The 27,824-nt window shown below is 45.0% G+C and overlaps 1 protein-coding gene across 1 annotated transcript; it reads right to left on the reverse strand.

Moving 5' to 3' along the window:
• Positions 1 to 8,812: 8,812 nt before the first annotated feature.
• Positions 8,813 to 27,760, reverse strand: PRDM13 (PR/SET domain 13). Its single transcript, XM_063125461.1, has 5 exons — positions 27,617 to 27,760; positions 24,181 to 24,312; positions 23,940 to 24,060; positions 8,957 to 10,563; positions 8,813 to 8,923 (listed from the first exon to the last, which is right to left on the reverse strand). Exons 1-5 carry the CDS (start codon positions 27,758 to 27,760, stop codon positions 8,813 to 8,815), a joined length of 2,115 nt encoding a protein of 704 aa, XP_062981531.1.
• Positions 27,761 to 27,824: the final 64 nt, after the last annotated feature.

Genomic DNA, 27,824 nt, shown 5'->3' on the forward strand with positions numbered 1-27,824 from the left:
ATGGATACTGTTCTTTTTATACTGTCGTTTTTATGTTTCTGATGGTTTTTAAATTTTGTATACTTTTTAATGTTTACTGCTTTAACTTTTATGAACCACCCAGAGAGCTTCGGATGTGGGGCAGTATATAAATGTAATAAATAAATAAATAAATAAATAAATAAATAAATAAAAAGCCTATAAAGTGGTATACCTGAATATATTCAGTGGATGAGGTCTCACTGGAGTCAAAGCCCTGTGAGGAGAGACTGAAAAGGCTTGTTTAGCCTAGAGAAGAGAAGACTAAGGGGAGACATGATAGCACTCTTCAAATACTTGAAAGGTTGTCACATAGAGGAGGATCTCTTCTCGATCATCCCAGAGTGCAGGACACAGAATAATGGGCTGAAGTTACAGGGAGCCAGATTCAGTCTGGACATCAGTAAAAACTTCTTGGCTATTAGAGCAGTATGACAATGGAACCAATTACCTAAGGAGGTCGTGGGCTCTCCCACCCTAGAGGCATTTAAAAGGCAGCTGGAGAGCCATCTGTCAGGGATGCTTTAAGGTGGATTCCTGCATTGAGCAGGGGGTTTGACTCGATGACCTTATAGTCCCCTTCCAACTCTATTGTTCTATGATTCTAAAATCCAGCATTAAGAAAGATTAACTTAAATGGGTCTGCTCTTAAGTAGAATTTAGGTTGGATTTTACCTGAACAAACTTGCACCACCTAAACCCTCTGCATGGAAATAAATCCCATTGATTTAAGTGAAACTCAGCACCCAAATAAAGGTTCCTCATGGCTCCCAAACTAACTTGGCACCTTGAATAAAAGTGGCTTAATTAGCATGTGGGAATCAACAAAGGGAACATAACTGATAATTGTATTGTTATTCCAGATTCTGTCTAAATCTATATTATATTACCTATCGCAATATTCACAAAGGAAGCAAGAAAAGACTTGGGATTTCAATTTATGGACACTAACCTGGAATACCATACTTTTGTAAACTGCCCAGAGAGCTTCGGCTATGGGGTGGTATATAAATGTAATAAATATAAATATAAATAAGATACCTTAAACTCATTGGAAATTGCTTCCATAGGCGGAATCATGCTACAAATGGATGTACAGAAAATGGAAGAAATTTGTTTCAAAACCGAAGGTGCATCCTAGCCATTCACATTAAAACGTGTGTTTCAGATCAACCTTCCTGGCGTCATATGCCCCAGATATGAGTGCTGTTGATTTGTCATAGGACTGGCAAGAGAAATCAAATGTACATTCTAACCAATGTAGGTTTTGCAGCCGTATTATAGAGAATTCAAGTAAAAAAAGGTGGGGTGAGTCTCACAGGTGAATTTGGCTGCAATGCTCTACTCACTTGGGAATAAACCCCACTAATCTCACAGAGGCTTGCTTCTAAGTAGACATGTACTTAGATTTATGGAGCTATAAATCTCCTGAAAGGCACAAAACCCGATTCTCAGCACTTGTGAAATCCAAGTTACAAGCTGGCTGAGGACTTACCTGGCACACATTTTTGTATAAAAGCAGTGTATAGACATACATCGCACCGGAGAATCGCATATAAAGCTTCACTTGTTGTGTTTGTTTATTTCGCTTTATTTTATTCTAAGAAAATCCAGGAATTCTTTAAACTGAATTAGGGCATGAATATAAAGGATCGATTGCAACACAAGTGCCAGAATATGGGGAAACCTATAACACTCACTTTGGCTTCTGGTTACTCAGAGGTGGCCTTTCGAGGTCAAACACGTGCGCGCGCACGCGCACGCACGCACACACACACACACATACACACACGGCCTAAAAACACACGATCACCTAGCGTGTAAATGGGAACAACAAACAAATCTCAAATCTGTTCTCTTGGTCTGCTTCTTGGACTTTGACTAAACCCGCAGTACACAAAACCTTTGGGTTCCTGTGATGTCGATGGCCACATGGGATAGCAACGCTACTCCTTAAGACTTTGATCTCAATTAATTTCAATGACCCATTGGCATTTATGGGACATGCACAAAGCTTCTTAAAATAGCAAGGGGCTAATGGAGGCTGGGTGTCTCTGATTTCGGTGGGGCTATGATCCAATCTGGATTTCAGTCAGAAACAGCCAGAACTCTAAAGGCTATACAAAGTGCTGAACCTTGGTTAGTTCATTTAGAGTTCTGGCTGGTTCTTCCTGAAACCCAGAATTGATTTGCAGCCCCACCGAAATTGGAGCCACCACCCTCTACTGGAAGAGGTTACTTCCCAGTTGCCGCAGTTATCACGAACCACAGAAGAATCACAAGATTCACCTTTGGCGAGCGACATCACTTCCGAATGTGTGAAGCCTTTGGCGCTAGTAAATGCTGGTTGAGGACAGAAATCCTTTGTTAAGAGCAGGGCACTAGAACCTGCTGCCAAGATGGCATCGTGTGTGAGAAGCACAGAATGCAAACCCGATTATTCTGGATATAAACCGATTCCCAGACCCATCCAGAACATATTTACATGCTTTTACTCGGACATAAATCTCATACACGCTGGTTTTGGTGGGAATTGTTCCTAGTAAGTTTAACGTTGCAGCTTTATTGGGAAGTAAAGTCTACTGGGAGCTATTTTCCAAATAAACTAAGGTGCTACTGCTCAGAATCTCAGCCTGAAGTCTTAAATCGATTTAAATCCCTATTCCGACTTGACCGTTGGGTGAATTGCGTGGGCAACGAGATCTCTCGCGGCACTGTTACTGGGTTTAAAGAGGTTCAAGCCAGTCCTAAAACCAAAAGACTCGGGTTCAGTTGCCTTAGGAGTGTTTTGTAGATGATAATCAATCCTGTTCCCACTCACCTAGAAGTAAGTCCATAAAACTACTGAATAGACATGTACAGCATTGCACTGCACCTCCAGAAAGCCCTTCTCATTTCCTTTTTCTTTTCTTTGTTAATTAACTTTTATTAATACATACCATTTCCAATGTGGGCTCCCCTAATTTGCAGCGTGTGGCGGGGCAAGGGGTTAATCTAGAAGAATTTTTGTTGTCAAAGAAACTCGCAGAGACAGGCAGACGTCCATCCTTGACATGTGGCACTGAAATCAGCAGGACCTGCTTCCCAACTATTCCTATCGAAGGTGTACTGCGACCAGGGCCGGTGCCAGACTATTTTGTGCCCTAGGCAAGGCGAGCTACTTGCACACACACCCCAAATTACGCGGAAGTCCGAACTGTGCGCCAAGTGGAGAGCTGGGACTGGCTCACTTCACTTTGATTTGGGACCCAGCCGTCTGGAATTCACCGGGACTTACTTCGAACAGGCGGATGGGGTCGCACTGGTGCGACCTGGTGCAACGCAAGTCCCGTTGATCCATGTACACAGGATCAGGAAGCAGGAGAGTTTGCCTTGCGAGGAGTCCGCAAGTCCCTAGCTTTCCTGGGGAAAGGGAGAGGGGTCCCGCTTGCCTGCCTGCCTGGACATCGTGGCCTGTTTGAGGAGAGAGGAGAGGTGACCCGGTGCCCTTTCCTTGGGAGGCAGAGGCTGGCTTGGGCCAAGGTTGAGCTCGCCATGTGCTTTTTATTCTTCTGGTGGCGGTGGCCTCCCAGCTCTGGGAGGGTGGCTTCCAGGCAGGTAGAGCGGCTCTGGGAGGGCAGCTTCCAGGCGGAAGTCAGAATGTGGAGCCGCCGCCCCACCCCAGCGTCCCTGGCTTTGCTTCAGCTGGGCAGGCATGGGGCGCCATCTTGCCTGCCCAGGCCCAGCTGAGTCCTCGGGCTGGGCTGGGCTGGGCTGGGCTGGGCTGGGCTGGGCTGGGCTGGGCCAGCTGACAGCCAACAACGCGTGAGTGCTGCTTGGCACATGGTGCCCCTCTTAGCTTGGCGCTCTAGGCAGCCGCCTGAGTGGCCTCTATGGTAGCACCAGCCCTGACTGCGACAGTGCAATCCTAGACCTCTCTCCTCAGGAGTGTTTGATTTATTAAACTCCTCATAAATTAATTTCTCTGGGATTTTTACAGTTTAAAACATAAAACAACACAATTAAAACCTCAATAAAATATAAATAATATAAAACTAATAAACATACCAACACAGCATAAAATGTCATGTCAGGTATTACATGGAAAACCGCATAGTGCGGATTAAAACAGAAACTCGCCCAAATTTTTATTTTTATTTTTTAGGGTGTGATCCTTTGCATGTTTAGACAGGAAAAAGTAGACATCTCCCAGCCAGCCATGCCCCCTTAAGGACTTTAAAAGCCTGGGAGAACAGGGACCTCTTAACTTGGTGACCAAAAGGTAAAAGCCTTCCTTGGGAGACCATGGGGGAGGGGGGCACCAACGAAAAAGGCCTCTCTGTTGTTACCACACTCCGAGCCCCAGAATGAGTTCAATGGGATTTATTCCCAGGTAAGTGTGTATAACGTTAGAATCTAAGTTAATAACGAGCATAACACTTCTGCGAAAGAGGTAAGCTGAGCTGAAATCACTGGGACTACCTGGAGGTAAAGTGCTGCTTTTAGGTTGCACTATATACCTAAATACCTAGTACTTTGGCTGGAATGGATTCTGGGTCATGCTAGTCCTGTGGAAGCTGGAGGCAGACATTAATACAGGCCATCCAAAATGGAGTTTTCCGGATCCATCTTGTGTTTTGCTCCCTTGGGATCTCAGACTGGGTACTCTCCACCACTGAGCCTCGCTGTCTTTATCCGTCTGCGCAACTTCTCTTGCACACAGTTGGGTTTATTTCTGAATAAACATAGTTAGGCTTGGCTGCAGGGTCTGTCCAGCCATAAATGCAAGATAAATGAAGCGATGGTCTCATTAGCAAGAATATGGACCTCTTCACTCCGGCCTATTCCAACCCCAGCCCCAAATTACTGCCATAAACTGCCCCAATAGAACCAAAGGTAAATATTTTAGTGGGAGTAACTTAAAGTAAGAGTTGGTTGGATCCATGGGCAAAAACTACCACGAATTGTTTGGGTTTTTTTGTTTTTTTGTTTAAAAAATCCTGGAGAGAACTTTATTATATATAATATTTATTTTGTTGTACACATACACACACGCACTCTTGGGATAAAACTACAGATTATGCTATTCGCTTTGCATGTAGCTGAGGCTTGAGTCCAATGGAAACTGCTTTTTAAGGAAGGGGGTTAGGGGGAAACGGTGGGGAGATTAACCCTCCACATCCGAGCGCGGTGGCTTGTATTTACACTACACTGGAGGAGGAGGCAGCAGAAACGGAAGCAGAAGGAGGAGGAGAGGCAGACAACCCGCACGATTAGCGTAAGGTCTTCTTTGGCTCTTAGCCATAAAGGCGGCTGAACTTCACTAGGACGAGAACGCTTCTCTGTTTCATTGACAGTCGCAGAGCTTATCAAAAGTAATTCTGGTCTGTGCCTTCAGCCTTGCCTGAAGGGCTGCTCTCAAGACGGTCTCATTAATTTCAACTTATTCCATCTACATTCCAGTCCCGAACACATTTACATGTAAATACAGCCCCACTTAAAATCAACCTATTTTACAAATACTCTGTCCAGAAAACGCAAAAGAAATCCCCACCATCACCAAAAAAGAAAAGTATTTTGTTGTTTTGTTGTTTAACTTTGCTGGCTAGGAAGCTTCGAATTTCTTATTCTCCTTCTCCCATTCATATCTTCTTTTTCCAGGGGGAATAGCCATCCATGATATTCCATTTTATCCAAACCCATTACAAGTTTGTGGCTCCATAAAGACCTAACAGATTTGCAGTGCAATTCTATATATGTCTACTCAGAGTCCAGTTTCCTCTTCATCACATGCAGCTAATGGAGGGGACTCTAGACCACACAAAAAATATAGTATCAAGGCAGTGCAATCCTCTGTGTGGCTAAGAAATACCTCCCATTGTGTATAATGGAGCTTACTTCCAGGAAAGTGTCTATAAGATTCCAGCCCAAATCTGTTAAATGTTGAATATAATTTCCAAAGCGGGTGCTTTTTTTCAAACTTGAGCAAACATGTGTAAAGCAAAATCAGGATGCACAAGAGTATGTGCGTACCTTGGGGAAGGGGCAAGAGTTTTATAACCACATAAACCCCTTAGAATCAATTGGACTTGTCGGGTATAAGTAGCTGGGAATAAGTCAAATCCCTGATACTAACAAAGAAAGATAAAGAGATAATGATCTTTAGCAGCATTTAAACTTCTAAATCCCAATGATATCCATGAGATTTCATCAGTGTAATCTCTTCGGGGCCTAATCTTCTGTCCAGATAAATGTGAAAACCAGAAGTGTAAAGTAAGTAAATCCTTTTGGCTTAACAGGATTTACACTCCAAGTCTAAAAACCCATTGTGTCCAATTATGTTCAGTTAAACTAGATTTGAAACAGCCAGTCAAGCATGCTAATCAGTTTGAATCAAATGCTTCTGTCCAATGGTATTTCTCCAGTGGTGCTTCTTTTGATGTTACCAAATGGTATTTTCACAAAGTAAAAAAAATCTGGTTGAAAGTCCTTTTCAGTGAATTAGACAAACAGTAGGTTTGTCAGTAACTTTATTTTTAAAAAAAAAAAAAAATCATGACAAACTGCAACCAAGACCAAAATACTTTATCCACTGTACATCATTCATTATAAAACAAACATACATCACATATGTAGTCTACGATACCCAAAAAAGTATCTTGAAAATGATATAGAGCGTGCTTTTATGATTCATGCTTCAATATTTATTTTACAAATGTTAAATCAAATATTATTCTGTTATAAATAAGTTGCAAATGGGGTATCTCTTATTCCATCAGGATCCTACACTCCCTTCATAGTTTGTGATCCTGAGTGCCTTTACTCAAAAGTAAGCCCCACTGATTTCAATGAGATTTATCCAAACAACTGTTGATAAGGTTACCACCTTAATTGAAAGCCAGTTCCGTTTAAATCAAATTCTGAAATAAACCTGGTAGAACTCAATAGGACTTCCTTCTAAGTAAGCACAATTAAGTAAAAAGGCTATAAATGAATTTAAGATCAGGAGAAAACTGTGGCTAGTGATACTTTTTATGTTTAGACCTGATTATCTACTCAGGCATACAAGAAGTGCAGATTTCACTGAGATATACATAGTGTTCTATCCAGACCTTGGAGCTGGCTAGAACAAGTGAGACAAAATAGTTTAAAACCACCACAACAGGGGATGTTCTTCCCCCACTCTTGTCTCCTCGTCACCACCTGGCAAAAAGGCAGTTTCCTCCGAAGGAAATGGAATCAAGAATGCATTTCTCCACAAGGAACTGTACCTTCTCTCTGGACCACACTGTACTTAAACCCATGGAGCACTTGGATTGAAGACATTTTCATCCTGAACTCGTTAAATTTCACCCCATCCTCAAGACCTTTTATTTAGAAGCCCACTCATTTCAATCCAAGTTATTTTGGAACACAGCAAGCTGTTGGATACTGAGTCAGACCATTGATCAATCTAGCCCAGTACTGACTGGCAGCAGCTCTCCAGAGCTCCAGGCTGGATTCTTTCCTAGCCTTACCTGGAAATACTGGGGTTGAAACTGGGACCTTCTGCATGCAAAGCAGGTGCTCTGCCACTGAGCTATGACGCCTTTGCAAGTTAGTCCAGCATCTTAATCAGATGTTGTATCCAGTGGTAGTCCTACTTAGAATAGACCCATTGAAATGAATGGGACTTAAGTTAAACAGACATTAGATACAACCCATTGGAACTGTGTCAATTCTTTTCTTTTCTTTTCTAAGGTTTAGGATCAAGTATAAATGTGCTTAGAAGTGGTCCAAACACCCTTAAAATAACTTGCTGTGAAAATAACTTGCAATGAAATCATTGTTGTCAAGTTAAGTTCAAGTATTTGCTTTAATCCAATGACTGTATTGCCCATTTCTTTCCTGTCCTCTGGTTAGAACTGAGGTGGCAGCTCTCAGTTGCCATGGCTATTTTCTGAGGCAATAGCCCTAAGCAGGCCTATCTGGAAGTAAGTCCATTGAAAACAGCAGGGCTTACTTCTGAGTAAACAAAGATCACATTAAATTATTAGGCAACTTCCTCCATAGGAAGACAAGTTCCTTTATAATCCCTAATAGTTTGCCCGTATCATCCGTATGATTATTGAGTGTCATAAATGAATGCACTCCTCTACCATAGACACCAGAAGGGATATATACGGAGGCCAATCCTGTCCATGTGTACACTGTGTTCAATGGGACTTTTATGCTAAAATTGAAATGGTAGTAAGATCCATTGAAAACAGTGGAGCTTACTTGCGAATAAACATGCAGTCAATCCCAGGTAAGTGTGTATAGCGGTGGGGAGGGGTGGGGAGCACCTAAAAATTTGAAATGTTATACGGGATGCCTTAAAACGAGTCTGGATGGAGCCAGTGTTGTGATAAGCAGAACTTCCCCTTTGCTCACTTTCAGTAAAGTCGATTTACTATTATGAGGAATATGTTAAACACAGTGGAGGCTGGTGGCCCCTATTTCAGTGGGGCTGTGAATGCGCCCTGGCTTTCAGTTAGAATGTCAGAACTCTAAAGGAGCTATCCATAGTGCTGAGTCTCATTCCCCAAATGGGTTCAGCACCTTGGATAGCTCCTTTAGAGTTCTGACCAAAAGCCAGAGCGTATGCACAGCCCCACTGAAATAAAAGCCACCAGCCTCCACCGGTTAAACACTGTCGGGGCGGGGGGCGGTTTGCCAAAGAGCGATGATGAATCGACAGAGCTCGGCGTGCCTGGGGAGGAAACAGGCTTGGCAGCAGCGCTATCCCCCCGCCCCGCCAGCCACCGTCCCACCCAAGCTTCGCTGTTGCCGATTATTATTGCTGCTCTTCGGCTCTGCCGCCGCCGCCGCTGCTGCTGCCCGTGTCCTGGTCGCTTTGATCGTCCGTGAAGCAGACGTCGACGTCGCTCTCGTTGTCCGTCTTTGGCTCCTGGAGTTCCCGGCGCGCGTAGCCGGCGGCGTCGGCAGCGGCCACGGCACTGCTCCTGTCCTCCGCGCCGCTGCCGCCGCCGCCGCCGCCGCCTTTGGGCAAGCTCTGGCCCGGGTGCCGGGACTTGACGTGCCTCTCCAGGTCCCTGCGCCTGACCAGCACTTTGCCGCAGAACTCGCAGCGGTACGGGGTGTTGCCCTCGGCGTGGAGGCGGATGTGCTTGTTGAGGTTGCTGGGGTCGCCGAAGGGCCGCAGGCAGACCTTGCACTTGAGCGGCTTGTAGCCGGTGTGAGTCCGCATGTGGATCTTCAGGCCGTACTTGCGCGAGTACAGCTTGCCGCAGTAGAGGCACAGGTGGCCGGTCTTGGGCTTGCCGCTGGCCGGGCCCGGTGGCGCCGGCTGCAAGCTCTCCAGGCGGCTGCGGCTCTTCTCGGCCGCCGCGATCTCCGACAGCTGCTGCGTGTGCATGGCGATCTCGCGGTCGATGCTGGCCAAGGAGCCCAGCTCGGCCGGGTTGAGCCCTGCCGCCGCCGCCGCCGCCGCCGCGGCAGCAGCTGCTGCGGCGGCGGCCCCATTGAAGTACGACACCGACTCCGGGTACTTGAGGAGGTTGCCGAAGTGGAGCTTGAGCGGGTAGTAGGGGGCGCTGTAGAGCAGCTCGCCATTGTAGACGGTGAAAGGCATGAAAGGCGGCAGGTTACATTCCCCTGAGGAGGCGGAGTAGGGCTTGAGCCCTTCGAAGGGCGGCAGGGCGGCGAAGCGCTCCAGGTGGAGTCCGGCAGCCCCGCTGGCGAGCGGAGGATAGCGGCCGGCGGGAGGCGAGAGGCTGGCGTGGAGGCCCCGCTCCACGTGCTTGAAGGCGGAGGTCTCCTCGAAGTGCGAAAGGAGCGGGAAGCCTCTCACGCCCCCAGAGTAAGCCAGGCCCGCCGCCGCCGCTGCTGCCGCCGCCGCCGCCGCGGCTGAAGGAGGCGGTGCGGAAGCCACGTGGCATTTGGCGTGGTGGTGCGGGTGGTGAGGCGGAGCGGCGTGGTGGTGGTGCTGCTGCTGCTGCTGCGGGGAGCTGTGGCTATGGGGGCCGCCGCCCACGCCCAGCGCCCCTTCGCTGCCGGAACGGCTGGTCTTGAGGTTTCCCAAAAGCTTGCTGAAGCCGCTGCCTTTGCCCTCTTCCCGGAAAGCAGCCGAGTCAGCTTGGCTGGCTTTCGCTAAGCCGGCGGGCTTGAAGGCCGACCTCACCCCGGGGTACAAAGACAAGCCGTTGCTCCCGCCGGAGGCGCTGCCCAGCAGGCCCAAGAACTGCCCCGGGCCCCGCGCCGCGCTGATGCTCATGTCTAAGGCTCGCTCCTGCTCCTCTTTGGCCGCCTTGCGCCCGCCTCCGCCCGCTTTGGCCAACGGCGGCGAGCCCAAGGATTCCCGCTTGATGCTCTCCCGGGCCCCGCCAGGGCAGGTGGGCCGCAAGGGCGCCGGCGCGGCTGCGGGCTTCAGGGCCAGGCTGAACAGTTCCGCCGGCCTGGCGTGCTCCGGCGGACCCAGGAAGCCTCGGCCGTTGTTCAACACGCAGTGGAAGTGCACGTGGGCCTTGAGGCTGTTGGGGTACTTGAAGGTTCGCCAGCAATACCAGCATATGTAGCGCTCCTCACCTAGGCAAGAAACACAAACCAGGGGAGCGTTAAAATAACAACAACACGAAAACATGACTATCCGTCTCATTCGACCGCTTGGCAATGAAATTTCGCCAGGCTTTGAAACGTGCCTGGGTTTTTGAAACTCGAATATGTCATTTAAAAAAGGTTTGAGATTAAAGTCTGAAAGTGAGAAATACTTTAAGAAAATTTAAATCCGAGGTCATTCGTTACTTTACCTCCTTTAGATGAAATACAACGTTTTCATAATTGGGAATGTTGCACGAATAGGGAATTGGAGCATATAAAACTGATTTTTGCAAACAAGTTAGAAGAATTTTGGCTTTGTTAAATCTATGTGTGGGAGTGTGGTCCAACGCCTAGTTCTGTACTGTCAACTGCCAATATGGAGAATACTCATTTCACCCATACAGATGTGTAGAGCAGGAGAAATCCTTTGTAATTAATGGTCTTTTCAAGTTAATCTTTGTTGTTTATTTCATTATGCATCCATATACTCTCTCAGAACAGAAAGGGATCAGAGTAACAATATCAAGTCAATTCAGGCATGTATCAGCTAATCACCTCACTGCTGGCAAATACGTACACAGAATAACCCAGATTATAGACATCACCATTACAGACCAACCATCTCTAACAGTTCTGATGGGTACATACAAGTGCACTTCAGCCAACAAAGCCTGCACGGTGGCTGCTGTCGCTCAGAAGATAGTAATCTGTCCTGACTGGTTAGTTTGCTCACATTCGCTAAAGCATAGGAATGTGGGTGTAGTGAGGTTGTCTTTGCCTAACCCTAAACTGGCATTCAGTACAAGAGGAATAGCTTCTGGAGTAGTTGTGGTTCGCCATAAGTGACTACCATTCTAAAACCACCTACCTGGGTGTCCTTGGCCAAGTCACTTAGACAATTATTGGTAAAGATATTTCATCAAGGAAGAGCCATACTTTGCACACCAAAGATCACAGATTCAATATTTGGTATCTACAAGTAGGGCTAGGAAAGACTCCTGTCTGAAACCTTAGAGAGCTGCTACTAGTCAGTGTGTTGCTTGCCAGATAGCTAACTATAAAATCTTAATGACTGTTTTGGTGGTTAGGAGGAATAGAACTTTAATTTTACAAAGAAATGTGCTAGCCACTATTTCTATTATGCTTCTAATCATCCTAATTCCATTGTATGTTGTACTGTGTGTTGCTTGTTTCTTTATTGCAAAGCTTTGTATTCTTTAATACTGTTTGAGGAATAAATACGTATTTTATGATACCACATTGTGTTATTCTTGAGGGGTGTTTCAAGAACTGTAACCCACATCAGTTCCTGAAACCCAAAACACTCAGGTGGGATTCGTGCATCTATTGCTGAGTGGGATCTGCCTATATAGATGCTGTTTTTTCTCTAGGTCAGGTGAGCAGAAGAGCAAGCTAGTCAGATGACGTGGGAATGAGACTCCTGTCTCAAGTGTAGATTTCATTGAATGGACTTTCCAAGTGCTGTTGAACTCAGAGCTCCATAAGCCCCAGCCAGCATAGTTGGTGGTCCAGGATCATGGGAGCTATAGTCCAAAAATATCTAGAGGACCACAAGTTGCCCACCCCTGGTACAGACAATACTAATGATGATAAGGTTGCATTGGCCTACTTGCACTGGCTGCCTATACGTTTCTGAGCCCAATTCAAGGTCTTGGTTTTAACCTATAAAGCCTTACATGTCTTAGGACCACAGTACCTGATGGAATGCCTCTCCTGACATGAATCTACCCATACACTGCACTCAACATCTAAGGTCCTCCTCTGAGTCCCTACTCCAAGGGAAGCTCAGAGGATGGCAACAAGATAGAGGGCCTTTTCAGTGGTGGCCCTCCAATTGTGGAATTATTTCCTCAACAAGGCTCACCTGGCACCAACTCTTTTCGGCACCAGGTCAAGACTTTTCTCCCAGGTATTTAACAGCATATGCTGAGTTTTTAACTGACCCGAGAATAGTTGTTTTAAATGGATATTGTTTTTTATACTTTTGGTAGTTTTAAATTTTGTATATCTGCTTTTAATGTTTATTGTTTTAATTTTTGTAAACTGCCCAGAGAGCTTTGGCTATGGGGCAGTATATAAATGTAATAAGGTTGGAGAATGACATAAACAAGGGGTATATTGTAACCCAGCCTTCCCCAACCTGGTGCCATCCAGATGTTTTGGACCAATTCCTGTCAACCCCAGCCAGCATGACCAATGTTCGGGAACACTGGGAACTGTAGTCCAAACTTTTGTGAACCACCCAGAGAGCTTCAGCTATTGGGCGGTATAAAAATGTAATAAAATAAATAAATAAATAAATAAAACATCCAGAAGGCACCAACTTTAGGATGTAACTATTTAATGTTCTTATTAATCCATTACACTGTATCTTGTTTATCTTCAAAACAACCCCATGAAGCTGAGAAACTGTGCCTCCACCCAGCTGCCCAGCTAAATCTATAGCTGAACAGAGTTTTGAAACAAAGCCTAACACTAGGTCATACCAACAAATGTGATTACAGTCAAGAAGGTCATCATTCCAATCCAACCCTCTATTATCAGAGATCACACAATCAGGCCAGAGCTAACATCTACTCTATCATGGTCTCAGGTCCACCTCCAACAGAAGCAGTGCATTGGCTCTGGTGAGACCTTTCCATGGTGAATGATTTGAAGATCGCATTCTGACTCACAGGGCCAGCCAAGTCAACTTACATGGGTTTAAGTCAGTTGAGCATCAGAGAAGCTATTGTGGTGTAGTGGCTAAGGTGGGAGTTGGACTGGGAGTTGGGAGATCTGAGTTCTAGTCCCCACTCGGCCATGGAAACCCACTGGGTGACTTTGGGCCAGTCACGGACTCTCAGCCCAACCTTGTTGTTGTGAGGATAAAATGGAGAGGAGGAGGATTATGTATGCCACCTTGGGTTCCTTGGAAGAAAAAAGGTGGGCTATAAATCAAATAAATAAATGAACAAACAAACAATAAATAGTGGGAATAATACCAGATCGTTCCCATTTAAATGCCTCAACTGGGTTGTGATTACGTTCTAAATTCTGTTACTTTGCCAATCCCATCATCCCTCATCTTCGACAATACAGACAAGGGTTGCTTTCAGTCCACCAGCGTTAGAGAGCTACACATTCTCCATCCCTACGCTAAGGAAAACACAAGAACATTTAAACTGCAATCCTATGTACACTTTTCTGAAAGTAAGCCTCAAAAACTCCCAAATGGGACTTACTTCTAAGAAGACATGGATAGGATTTCACTACATCATGTGGATCCACATGCTTCAATCACTCACCTCTGATGACCCATCTCTTTCTGATCTCTCAAGGCACGTTAGAATATGCAGTAGTGGTTTTAATATGATCCCACTACAGGTGTTAACTAGCTTACCAGTGTGAGGACATTGTATTATCACCCAGTAGTTCCGCTAGATAATTTTAGACCATGGATTTTGGTCCCGCTAAATTCAAAGGGACTTGCTTCCTAGTAAATATATTAAGGGCTGCAGTCTTAGAATACACCTAAGGTGAGTATTTGCCTTATCGAGACCATCCTTTTATTAAATAGATGCCCATTTGTACAATCGAAGCAGTTAAGGAGTATCCGGGTGGATCCTCTCATTATGTGTAACTGTCTGAGGGGAATCTAAGCATGTCACTATGAATACGGATCCGAAGTAGGAATTATTTGAGACTAGGAACAGGATGCAGATGTTGTATGTGAATCGTAAACCACTGGTGTCTTCCTCTGCCGAGTTCTTTTCCTTTTAATGCTGATGAGTAAAAGCGGTGGAGCTAGAGAGAGCCGCGCGCCCTAGGACTGTGTAGCCTCTGGACTACAGGAGGAGGCAAACTGGAGCAGCTGTTGCTTTAACGCCTGTGTCCGGCAGCCCATCTGTTGACGTTTGCAGAATAGGTAGCGTATGTCAGGGACTTGACTCATCGAAACAAAGGCCAATCTAATGATCATGAGCTCCTCGTTACCAGGCGAGACAATAGCCTATATGGATGGGCCATACGTATTAGGTCCATTCACAAGACAATGCCTTCTGTGCGCCCCGCCAGCCTTAAACGTTTAACATTCCCTAAGGCGGAACAAACCGAAATGGCTCTTTATGGGGTTGCTACTTCGTTCGTGCTGCTGCTATGTTACACGCGCTCCATCTTTTCTGTGCTTTGGACTGACCTTCGTGGAAAGGCAGAAAACAAAAGTGGGGCCATTACAGGAAAGCGAGAGAGCGCCCTCATAAATTAAAAGATTCGTTCTATGTAGAGTAGACCCATTGAAATGAATGGGAGTTAAGTTAGTTACAACAAACTTCACTCCCATTCATTTCAATGGGTCTACTCTATGTAGGACTAACATTGGATACTATCCAGAGAGTTAACCAGCGAGGTTTAAATTAACCTGTAGGCATAAGCGTTTCAGACTATAAAACCTGTCCTAAAGGAGTTTTAAGACGCCTTGGGAGGATTTCTGTCCTGAAAGGTGGGCTGTAAATTAATGTAGTAAATACATGTCACATCCCCGAATGCAGATGACAAATGGCTGAAAAGCCCTAGCTGCATTCAATAAATTAAAAGTCGGATATGGAAAATATGAATATTAACATGGCTTATAGGAAGTCGAAAGATGGATTGTGACGTGCCTTTCTGGGATAGATTATAAAAGATTTATTGTAATTATTCTATTTATATCCCGCCCAGAATCCCGGGACGGGTAGTGTTTGTGAAACCTATTCTAAATGTCTAGAAGGGTCTAGAGGTTGAAAAATAGAGATTTCAGGTATATAAGAAAGTCTAGATGGATAGATAGATAGATAGATAGATAGATAGATAACTGGTCCAGCAGTTAAAATTAATCTAGCATGCAGGGAAGGGTGCCCGGGAAGCATAGATTAGGCAGATATCCTTCCTTTTGGTGGAAATAGCAAACCAAACGGCCTTTTACAACCACGTTGAGTTCAGGAATCAACCGGTGTGAATTCATTCATTCATGGAAAAATAAAGGTCTTTCCGTCCTACTCCTACTTTGGAACTCCTTCTTTGGACCACTCCAGGGCAGCCTTTCCCAACCTTGGGTCACCAGATCTTGTTGGACTACATCGCCCATCATTCTTGCCCACTGTCCGTGCTGGCTGGGGACAATAGGGATTGTCGTCTGAGGGGCCTAGATTGGGAAAGGCTGAGGGTTGAATCCACTTATTTTAATTTATTCTATTCATGTCAAGGGTCTACTCTAAGAAGGACTGACATCGGATACAACGCTGAGTCTATCGCTTAGCTGATTAATACATGCACAGACTCAAAATGGTTCCCTGTTCCTTTTCCTCCTGTTCTGTGGCTTCTTTCACGAATAGCCCTTTATTGGCTTATTAGTTTGCCTTGAGGCCTTTGGGGAGAGAACATGCGGAGGTCTACATTGGGGGGGGGGGTTAAGGGGGAGGAGTGTGAAAAGGGGGAAGAAAGGAAGGAGCGTTGCCTCCGCGCTCTCCAGCTCCTTAGCGATTGTTCACTCGCAGCCCGGTTTTCAGCAGCTTCAGTAATCCCATTGCCTTGCTCTGGAAGAGGCAGGTAAGCCGGTTGCAAAGGCTGAATAGGCAGCCGCTAGAAAACTTTCACGGACTAATCAGCCTAACTGTTGAACTGAGAAGCTTTCGCTCGCTGGAGATCCCGCCGAGGCTGCTCTTTTCGATTCTGTCTGTTTGCAAACAACAACGATCCCGAAGTCCAGGCTCTTTCTGGCTTCGTCCTCTCCGCCTCCTCCCCCCCGCCCCCCCCCCGCGACTCCATTCTGCTGCTAAGAGCCCCATTTACTCAATCTGCAACCTAATGGAGCGAGTCAAACGCTTTGATTAAATGAAGATTGGCTAGCTTGGCAATGCCACCCACTTTCCAAGCCCGGTTAATTTCTTATTTTCTTTTTTAAAAAAATGTTTTGTTGGATGGTTGTTTTTCTATACGAGAGTCTTTGGGGGGATTTACATTATTTATTTATTATTATTATTATTATTATTATTATTATTATTATTATTATTATTATTATTATTATTTTCAGGTCTCCTTTAAGGGTGAAACCCTCTCAAGGTGGCTTAAAGACCACTCAAAGTGTATCCAATAAAAGCAATAACCACTACTTATTAATGTTTCCTTTATATTGTATATTGTATGTGTGTTTTTAGATTGTTGGTTGTTTTTATGCTCTTCATGATTTTAAATTTTGTGAACCGCCCAGAGAGCTTCGGCTATTGGGTGGTATAAAAATGTAATAAATAAATAAATAAATGCTAAACACGTTTATTAGGGAGGAAGCTCCATTGAATCCAGTGGGACATACTTCTCAGTAAACATGCAAAGGGTTGCCGAGTTGTGGTAATATTCAGCACCAGTCTAGGCATATTCGCCTGGAGTTCCGTGACTGATGAGAGGCAGGATATAAATGTAACTAATGCTGTACTCCTATACACACTTACCTGGGAGTAAGCCATTGATCTCAATGAGGCTTACTTCTGAGCAGACATGTATAGGATTGCACTGTAAACAAATATTAATATTGACTGAAAAGTAAGGGTGAGTAGGATTTCCACTTTATGGCACAATCTTAAACTGGAATCCTGTTCCTGTTTACCTGAGAGTAAGCACAATTGAATTCAAGGTGACTTACTTTTGAGGAAACGTGTATAGGATTGCACAGTTGAGCATATTAACCCAGAAGTAAATCCTAATGGAAATCCTTATGTCCAGATACTTGAGTTTAGAATTGCTGCTTAAGACATCTACCTGTGAGTAAAGCCCACTGAATGCAATGGGGCTTGCTTCTGAGTGGACATGCATAGGATTGTGCTGTGCTTTTCTTATTGTAAACATCTTCCTATTGATTGCATGTAATTGGCTGTGTGTCATAGTGGTTAGAGTGTTGGAGTGGGAATTATAAAATCCAGGTTCCAGGCCTCACTAAGACATGAAGCTCACTGGGTGTTTTTGAGTCAGTCACTGTCTCTCAGCCTAACCTACCTCCCAGGGTTGTTGTCAGAATAAAATGAGGAGGAGGATTATGTAAACCACTTCAGGATCCTTGTAAGAAGAAAAAGGGAGGGGTATAAATGTAAAATAACAACAACAACAACAACAACAACAACAACATCAAATGAAGCTTACTTCCCAGGAATCATCTTTAGGGTGGGGCCAGCCTTATTAAAATCAAAGGGACTTGAATTGAATGCCATTGAAATAATGGACTACACACATAACGGGATCTAAGTGTTGGGAAGTTGAGCCTAAAAACCAGTTTGGCACACCTATCTTAAGTAGGGTTGTCAACTTTTGGGGGCGGGGCGGGGCTGGGGCTCCTAGGCCTGTAACAGTTCCAAGGCAGACACAAATTCAAAAGATGCATACAGACAATGTGTTTCCAGAATGTGATGGGGAAAGGCCTACCTATTGGATGTTTGCACTTCGTGTAGTTATTAAGGTTGCAGGAGCCCTATCAGGGAAGAGGAGTTGGCAACTTCATGGAAGCCAATCTTGTTGATTTCACAGTCACATGTATTTTAGGTATCACTGAAGACAGGATCTGAACCAGCAGGATCCTTTCCGTGCAAATAAATTGTGGTTCAGGATTTTTCCTACTGTCTTCAGTCCTTCTAGGTCTGAAAATTAAAGAATTTCTTATGAAGTGTTTAGCATTTAAAAGAAATGTTAAATGTACTAGGATGCAGCCCTGGAAAAATAAATCCTCGACTAGAAAAAAAATTCTCTCCCTTGTTAAACTTATCCAAATGTCACAAACAATCTGTAATAGATGCTTGGGATTAAGCATGTTTGGAATCAGCAAAATTTGTGACGTCTATCTAGTCCATTAACAGAGGGGACATTTATTATTTATAATGGATTAAAGACTGAGATTGAGTACAGGGCAAAAAAAAAGTGGAAGGAAATATTAGCCTTCCAAATGGTTTGGTACCTTTAGCTGCAATCCTGTATCATTTACCTGGAAGTAAACCCTGTTGAACTCAATGGGATTTCCCTCTGATCACTCCTATCTAGGATTGCACTGCTAGTGATGCAGAGAGAGATTGCACTTGCCGTAATGAAAACAGTGACTGAGATATGTAGAGTTTTAGGAAGATAGAAGAAGTCACAGCACTAGTTTTCCATTCATCAGTTTTTTTCAGCTGCAAACCCACCCACCCCATATCTCAAGTAGAAGAGGCAGGACTGGGACAAACACTGCTATTGAAATGAAATTATATTGGGATGGCTGGATTAATGGTCTGACTCAGTATATAGACAGTTTTTCTGTTGCTATTGAAAGCCTAAATTGCATGCAAGTGTGTTTGCCTTCTCTTGGTGTGCCACTGATTTCCGGTGGGGTAGCAACAGAAAACAGAGCCCCAAACTCCTTTACCTCCTCCCTGCCCCCCACAAAAGACACCACAAGAAAATCTATCCCATGCAAAGCATCACCTAATCAGCACAGAAATGCATAGCATAGTTTTCCATGCTGGATGGATATGATGGGAATTGTAGTCCAACCATGTTACGGAAGGCTGGCATTGCCTTTGAGCAGTGCAGCAGCAGCAGCAACCACTATGGTCTACTCAAAAGTAAGTCCAATTCGAAACCTCACTCTGATAGTTTGTGGTATCCAAATCAGGTGTGGAAAACCTATAAACTTCCAGATGTTCCTGGACAACATCTCCCTTCTTAGAAATGTATCTGATAAGATATATCAAGGTGATATAGAAGGATAGTTTTAAAAAGAACAAGACAGTATGCTGAAGATATGGAGGCTGATGTCCTAGAATTGGGTCTAATACAAGAAACTGTGCACTGCAATCCTATGCATGTTTACTTCTACATGTTTCATGGGACTTACTCCCTAGTGCAGGCTTCCCCAAGATGGTGCCCCACCCCAGATCTTGTGGACTGCAGCTCCCATCAGTCCCAGCCAACATGGCTGATGGTCAGTGACAAAGCACATTTTTTTTGTATACTGAAGGTTCCAGGTTTAGTCCTCTCCACCTCCAGTTAAAAAAACATCAAGTGATGGAAAAAAACCCTCTTTCTGCCTGAGACCCTGGAGATATGCTGGCTGCCAATCAGTGCAGACAATGTTGGACTAGATGGACAAATCTTCTGACATTTGGTCTAAGGCAGCTTCATAATGGCCATTGCTACCAAATGTCTCTGAAGCAAAGGGCTTCCTGCGTTGCTGTCAACATTTACTTTAAGGAACTTTTTATGCACCAGCTGTAGCCTCCTGAAGTCCTTTTGCAATAGATCAGCCCTGCCCAACCGGGCAGCGTCCAGACTCCCATCATCCCCATCAAGCTGCAAGTGGGGGTGATGGGAATTGTAGTTCGGCACATCTGTAGGGCACCGGGTTGGGCAAGGTTGAGATCCCCAACCGTTGTATCCCCAGGAGATCAGAAGAAGTTACCATTGTAGGCTGACCATATGAAAAGGAGGACAGGGCTCCTGTATCTTTAACAGTTGTATTGAAAAGGGAATTTCTGCAGGTGTCAATTGTATATATGGAAAACCTGGTGGAAGTTCCTCTTCATCACAACAGTTAAAGCTGCAGGTGCCCTGCCCTCTTTTAAATCTGGTCACTCTAGTATAGCCCCTGCAGTCTTAACTGTTGTGATGAAGGGGGAATTTCACCAGGTTCTCCATATATACAAATAACACCTGTTAAAATTCCCTTTTATATGCAACTGTTAGATACAGGAGCCCTGTCCTCCTTTTCATATGGCCAACCCTAGTTACCATTCATTTGGGAGATGAAGTTGAGATTAATACTACAGTGTCCAGTCTCATTGTGAACACTTGTGACAAAATTAAATATGAAATGAGCTCTTAGACCTATTGACAACATTTTCAAACAGAGTTTTCTTGTACGTAAAAGTCTCTGTCTTTCGCTCTTGCTCTCTCTCCCTCTCCGTCTCTGATTTCGCACAATGAAATTATTATTTCTCTGTTTGTATAATTCCTGTTTGGCAGTTTGTTGTTGAGAATTGTCTTTCTTATTTCAAAATACAGTTGAGGCTTCTACCCTTCTATACCCTTCTATTACCCTTCTGTAATTAGCTGACAACCAAATTTGATGAGAGCTCCCCCAATCCGTATCACCTTTCCCAAGTGGTAAACAGGTTTATAGCACAGATCAGATACAGATGTGTACTAAAATGTTCAATTAAGTGGTGACCAGTAGTTACTTTTTTCCATTTATACATCACTGGAATTTATAACAAGTTTTACTTTGCTGGGACTAATTGCTTAGATCCAAAGCCCTACCATTAGGCAGAGTGAGGATGCTGCTTCAGGGCAGATTTTGAATGCCATGAAAGGGGAGCAAACCGTTAATTACTTAATTTGTTATTATTCTATTTTTACACTCAAAGACATGAAGAAATCCTTGTGGGATTTTCTGCCTCATATGACTTTGGGTATTGTGCATCTTTACTTGGGGGGGGGGGTGAGGTGTAAAGAGGAGGCATGCTTTGTCACTCTGCCTCAGGCAGCAAAATGTCCTGGGCCTGCCCTGGTTCCATCTCAATATGACACTCAATCTTGTGCATTCTTTACTCAGTCATAAGAGTATAAGAAGAGCCTTGCTGGATCAGACCAAAGACCTAACTAATCCACTATTCTGCTCCCACTGTGGCCATCATGATTGCCTTATCATTCCTGAATTTGTCTAATCGCTTTTTAAAGCCATCTCAGGGTCAAAACAGCCATTAATTTAAAACTGTGTCTAGCAATTAGGTCTGATTTTTTTTTTACTCAAGAGTAGGTGCAGAGGGCCTGATCTCGACCTTAATTCTCCCTACCCCACCCACCCTAGGGTCTGAAGGGGCCATGCACCACTCTAGAATAAAAATGGGGGGGAACCTGCTTCGACACAGATTTAGGTTAATGGCTGTTTTGGCCTTAGGTTGGGGACCATAAGGACATCTCATGGGAGCAAATCCCATAGTTTAGCTATGTTCCACTTTATCCATAACATGCATAATTTCATACACTTCTATCCTCCCCTCTCCCTTCTTAAACTAAATAGCCCCAAACTGTTGTGACCCGAGGGGTGTTGCTCCAGCCTCCTGACTATCTTGGTTACTCAGAAGGAAGTGCCAATAAGTTCAATGGCTCAAACTCCCAAGGAAGTGTACATAGGATCTAAACTCTTCAACTCAATGCTTTGCAAACTCAGACTTGCAAAGACTGCTATCCTTTTTGAATGCAGGGTTTAAGCCGCCATTCACAGTAATCTACAATTCTGCTAAATCGGTTTGGTTTGGCTTGGATCCTAGTGCTTTAAATGTAAACCAGCTTGGAATGATCCAATTCAATGGGAAGGGACATGTCTACAAAGCTTGCACTCTCTTGCTGTTGCACTGTCTTGAAAAGAGCTCCACTGGAATCAGAAACGGCAATCTAATGCTTAACAACACGTAACACTGTGACTTTATTAATTTACAATGCAATCCTAAAAATGGATTAACTTGTTTAATTTCTTTCCCGCCTTTCCACCCCTGCTCCCTAAATGGTGCTCAAGGTAGCTAACAGGAAAATCTAGACTAACAAAACCTTAATTAAAACACGTTTTTCACTGAAGGGAGACCCATTTTGTGCAATTGGACTTAATCCAAGGAAAATGTGCATTGGATTGTAGACAGAGTCTCATTCCCTTCACACTCATGTGTATTTTAACATTCAGTTGCCTTTTTATTTTTATCTGTTATGGTTACAAAGTCATGCAGATCCCCAGGGCATTGAATCAGAGAGGACTGGAAGCTCCATTTACTTCTCTGCCTGAGCCAAACTCATCTTTAAGCAATCTTCTTCAGGCCAACACATATAGGTCCAAAAGCAAGAGTAACTGGCAAAGATCTCAGGATGTAAACAAGAGGATGTGATTGTTCATTACCAGACTAAAAACACACCTCCTTTTAAAAATGTGAATGGAACCAAAAATCCCTTTCAAAATATAAATTATTGCTCCATGATAAAGGAGGAAGGGGGATCTGTAGATCTGAGTTCTCCTCTAGTAGATCTAGTGACCTTTGCTTACTTTGTCCCAGGAATTTCCCAAGATTTTCGACCAGGGCTAGTAGTGGCCGACACTTTAAACAGTGCTGTGTGCCAAGAGACATGTTTTCCTACATTAAAAGGGTTGCAACCTCACGTCATAGAAAAACGGGATATCACTATTACAAGGAAGTGGTAGTTATGGATGCAAATCATAAAATGCACAAGAAAACGAACAAATAAAAAAGGGAGGCGGGAAGAGTTTGAAACAAGCCTCTTAAAATAGGGATAGTTGGGGAGTTTTTTTTTTTAAAAAAAAAAAAACCATATTACTGTGAGAAAAGTGTGTGAGTAGAAGTGTGCAGAGCTAATCTGCTCATATGTTGAAAAGGGTCCATGGTCGAAACTCTCCAGTCTCCCTTACACGCTGTTACAACTGTGTTTCTTGAGATTAACCCCGTCGAAAGTTGATATTTAAACAACGTGGGTATAGTATTAATGCATGCATCTACTTTAGCTAGTTTTCTTATGGCCACTAGCTGTAGTCCGTTCCTGCCTCTTTATTGCAGCTCCATCCACAATCTTGTTAAGCCGAATTACGTTTAGGAAGCCCCCTCCTCTCTCTGCACCCTCCCTCTTTCACTCCCCAAGTATTTCCACTTAGCTTGACTGAGATCTTCCTGCAACAGCTCACTTACCCTAACACACACACACACACACACCCGTTCAGTGGGGTTTACTTCCAAGTAAAGTGTTTCGTTAGGATCCGTTTGTTAAATGCTGGGGGAGGGAGAGATAAATTGGTGGAGGATGCAATCCTATGCATGTTTAGACAGAAAAATGCTGGCTGGTGAATGCTGGGAGTTGCAGGACTTTTTTCTGTCTAAATATGCATAGGATTGCACTCGAAGAGGTTTAAATTGACTGATCTCACTCTCACTCCTCTCTTGCGCGCGCGCACACACACACTAACCACATTTACTCGCCGGATAAACCAGGGTTGACTTAGTCGGCACTTACTTCAAAGTTTATTCCACGTATAATATAGAATACGCCGTCTTACGTGTCCTGTGATCGAGCTGTTGGCCCTGTGCCTTGTGTAAAATCCAGACAAGAGATTGCAATCCTCAACAAATTACTAGTGTGTAAATCCCCTTGAACTCACTGGGGCTGACTTCGGAGTAAAGAAGTCTAGGACAGGGCTGCAGGGGGGTGGGGGTGGGGTTGGAATCCTGCCCTCCCTGCGGTCAAGAGCAAAACTCCCCTCGACTCAAATGGAGCCGAAGGGCCGGGCGAGTCGCTGGCCAAGGTGCTGCACATACCTTTTTCGTCGTGCGTCGGCGTCGCCGTGGTCGGGATGTCAAACCACTGGGCCAAGGAGTTGGAATACCACACGGTCAGCTCCTCTCCCGGCTGGACATCTCTCAGAGCCCGGTAGAAAATCTAGGAGAAAGGAGAGATCCCGTCAGCGGCCAAGAGGGCGAAGCAACGCCAGCGGCGCAAAGGCGAAGGATGCGCCCTCCCTTGCTAACGCCAGGGGGGTCCGAGAGGGTGTATCGGTACCTGTCCGCCCGGTAGATCTGCAAGAGCTTCCAAGGTCTGTTCTTGGGAGTGTCTGGCAGCCCGGATTAACCCTATCCACTCCACAGCGGAGCCTCCGGCTTCGTCCACCAGTTCCCCTCTCACCATCCGCACCTGGAAGACAGGACAGCGAGGGCTGTCATTCCGGCTGCCAGCGCGATTGCCTTCGCCGGGGCATTCGTTTGTGCCGAGCAGCTTCAACAAAACGTGGGTTGAAAACAGAAAGCCTTATCAATCAATAGAAGGACGGCGTGCTCCTTTCTTCCAAAGTCTAGTGAATCTGTTTTACGCAGATCTTCTCCTTGAGAAAGGATTCGTACAAGCAACGGGGGTGGGGGATAGGTTACAAGACGACAGAGCCATGCCATGCATGTTCTGCTTTGAAGAAAGCTCTATCGACTTCATTACACGTACACAAATGTGCACTGGGTTGCAGGCTACCAGGGCAATCCTATGCATTTATCCTGGTTGTGCTTTTTATACTGTATTTTGTATTTGTGTTTTTAAACTGTTGGTTGTTTTATCATGGTTTTAATTTTTGTGAACTGCCCAGAGAGCTTCGGCTATTGGTCGGTATAAAAATGTAATAAATAAATAAATAAATAAATAAATAAATGCATGTCTGCTCAGAAGTAAGCCCCACTGAGTTCAATGGGGTTTACTCCCAGGTAAGCATGGATAGGATTGTACCCTTACAGGGGCAGCCATATGCACCTCTCACCTCACCACTCTAAATCAGAATAAGGCAAAGCAGTCTTCCAAGGGGGCTGAGGACAGCTGCCCTATTTTATAAGCTACCGGTTCTGTGGTTAAGAGTGTGGAATTGAAATACTCGGTAGGAAGTTCTTACTGCGTTAAAAGGGGCTTGCTCTCAGGTAGACCTGCCCTAGAATTGCAACCTTAAACCTATCCATTCATTTTGTTATCCTTTGATTCCGCTGAAAGTGCTTCCCCATTAGTTGAGTTGGGGAAATTTAACAGGCGGATCCACTTAATATCCAGGTAGGTCGAAGTACTGGAGATTTTCACTCAGATTCTAGATTCGTGCAGTTATGAACCCTTGATTTCAGGAGAGCTCCCTTCCATAAATCGTTTTTAGCATCAAAGGGACAATCAATTTAAACAGCAGTCGTTGCAGTGGGACTTAACCAGAATTTAAGATCAGGTTCCCATCAAATCCAGCTTTGCGTATGGTGACCATCGTTAAGGGGCAGTCCAATTTTATCCGTCTTTACTCTAAAGTAAGTCCACTTAGTTCAGTGGGAATTACTTGCGAGTAAGTGTGCGCAGGATTGCAGCCTCGGGCTGGAATGCAACTGTCTTAGTTTTCCGGGCGCATTGAAATAAAGGAGCCCTGCGGTCAATAATTCCCAAACTCCATATGTCCCTCTTAAAAGCATCCAGCCAGTGGAGAAAAACTCTCTGTTCAAATCCCTTCCGTTTCTTTTCACTTTCACTGGCCTGTGTTTATCATGGCATCCTCGTAATGCTTGCCTGGGACAACTTTTTAAAATTATATCCATTAAAAAAAAAAAACAGGCTTGCAAATGGCTACACTTACATTGCATGGGCTCCAAGCCCCTGCAGGGCAATTAATTAATGAATAAGATAATCAGCCTCGTTTCAGGAGGAGGAGGGAGAGGACAGGAGCAACTTTTATTTCGCTATAAAGTCTGTCTCATCCTTCATAATCTGCTTGGCCATACCCAGGGAAAGAGAGCGGGTAAATGAGGGGCTACCTCGCCGAATGACCAGGCAATAAAAGTCACGCTAACAAAGGCAGCCTAAAGAGAGCAAGCAACCGAGCCAGATGAGAAATAAATTTGAAGGGGCTGGCAGAGCGTTTAAAAACAATTAAAGGGCATTCAGAATCCCAGCGGAACTTATGACAAACCTCCGCGCTTGGGAAGAAAGGAGACAACACTGCCTTATGCTAAGTTCATCCGAGGAGATGACTGGAAGGCTGCATATACGCCCTCTTCTCCCCCCACCCCAAATCTTTTTCCACTTGGGCCCCTTTTATAGACTTCTATGTAAGCTGCGCCAGAAGAAGTGCCCTATATAGGAGCCACTTGGGAAATCAGCTTGGTTATTCCTACCCATTTTTGCTTGGAAAAATCATTTCATCTGTGCTGAAATTCTCTTTCTAAAGCAAAACAAAACAAAAACAAAAAACGTCTTTTTTAAAAAAATGGGGAAGAATTTCAGCATTAAAGATGCCAGATGATTCAGAAATGTGGATCATTGCGGAGGAGAGTTATTTTGCAGCATCAGCCGGCTGGATACATTGCAAATCTCGCCCAAATCATCTTTGGATCGCTCTGTTGTTATCTTCTGTACATTTGGACTCTACATGGGCGTTTGAAGGGGGGGAACCTCTTGCACTTCATGGCTCTCTGGACTCACTATTCACAAGCTTTTCTGTGTGTATATCTCTACCATTTTCATGCTTTCTAGTCTAATCAAGCTGCTGCCACAATAAATCCGTAAGCCTATAAGACTGGCTTTTGCTCCACCATTCACCCTTCTGAATATCTGTGCTTAGAGGTTGATTTTGTTTCGCTTGTGGTTTGGCGGTTGGTTGGTTTATTTATTTTTGTTTCGCTTTCCTTATCCAGCTTTCTCCTGTAGAAGAGGCAAGTCTCACCTTGTGGCCTTAGGAACTTTTACATTTGGTTTCACTTTCATCTAACAGTTATCTCTACCCCACACCCCTCCCAATCCCTCTTTCAAAACGAAAAAACAGCAGCACCAACCCCGAATTCCGAAATAGACCCCCACCCCCCAAAAAAGGGCATCCCCCAAAAAAGGGATCCTTGCTGTCTGGGATCGCAGACAGCAAGGATCGGGTATTAATTCATTCATGTAATGAATGAATAATTTAATTTAACGAATTACTTTCAGTCCTGCATTCATCGCCCCCCTGACAATTTAAGGTGGGGCCCGCCTCAACCAGAGGAAAAGATTTATTCTGAAATCCAGATCATCATTTGTAAAACTGGGGATGGGAACCAGATAAGGAACCAGTTAGCCTATTGACCCGCCGCCCTCTCTCTCCCCCACCCCGCAATCTCTCTTCTTCCTCTTCCAATCCCCCACCCCCGAAAAACGAGCCCACCCAAAGTCCGTAACCTCCCCAGAAAGGCCGGGAGGTCTGAAGAGCGGAAGCGCGGCTTGGCTGCCCATCTGGGCTGCCCGAAGCTCAGAAGGACGGAGGCACTCGTTGCCTTTCTGCTCCGAAGGGGAAGCGGCGGGAGCGTGGCAGAGCCCGGCGTGGTGGCTGCGCCATTCCCTGACAAGTATCCGAGCGCCCCCTCGGCCACTTTGCCCCTCCGGGCGACCAGACTTTTCCCTCCCCCCCCCCCCCCCACACACACACCTCCCGTCCCTGCTTTCCGCCAAGGTGCGGGAGCAATACCTTTTTCTTGGGTCCCGGCTCCCTGCGATCGGACAGGTACTTGCCCAGTTTGAAGGTGCCGGACACGGGACCCAGGCGCAGCCCGGCTGGAATGCTGCTCTCCGCCGTGACGCCGAGAGCCGCCGGAGCGCGGCTGGGTTGCATTGCGCTGCCTCCGGGGAACGAAGACGCGGCGCTGGGGAAGGCGCCTCGAACTCTCCCAGGGCTG

This window comes from Elgaria multicarinata, chromosome 4 (assembly GCF_023053635.1).
Source record: "Elgaria multicarinata webbii isolate HBS135686 ecotype San Diego chromosome 4, rElgMul1.1.pri, whole genome shotgun sequence".
Lineage (NCBI taxonomy): Eukaryota > Metazoa > Chordata > Lepidosauria > Squamata > Anguidae > Elgaria > Elgaria multicarinata.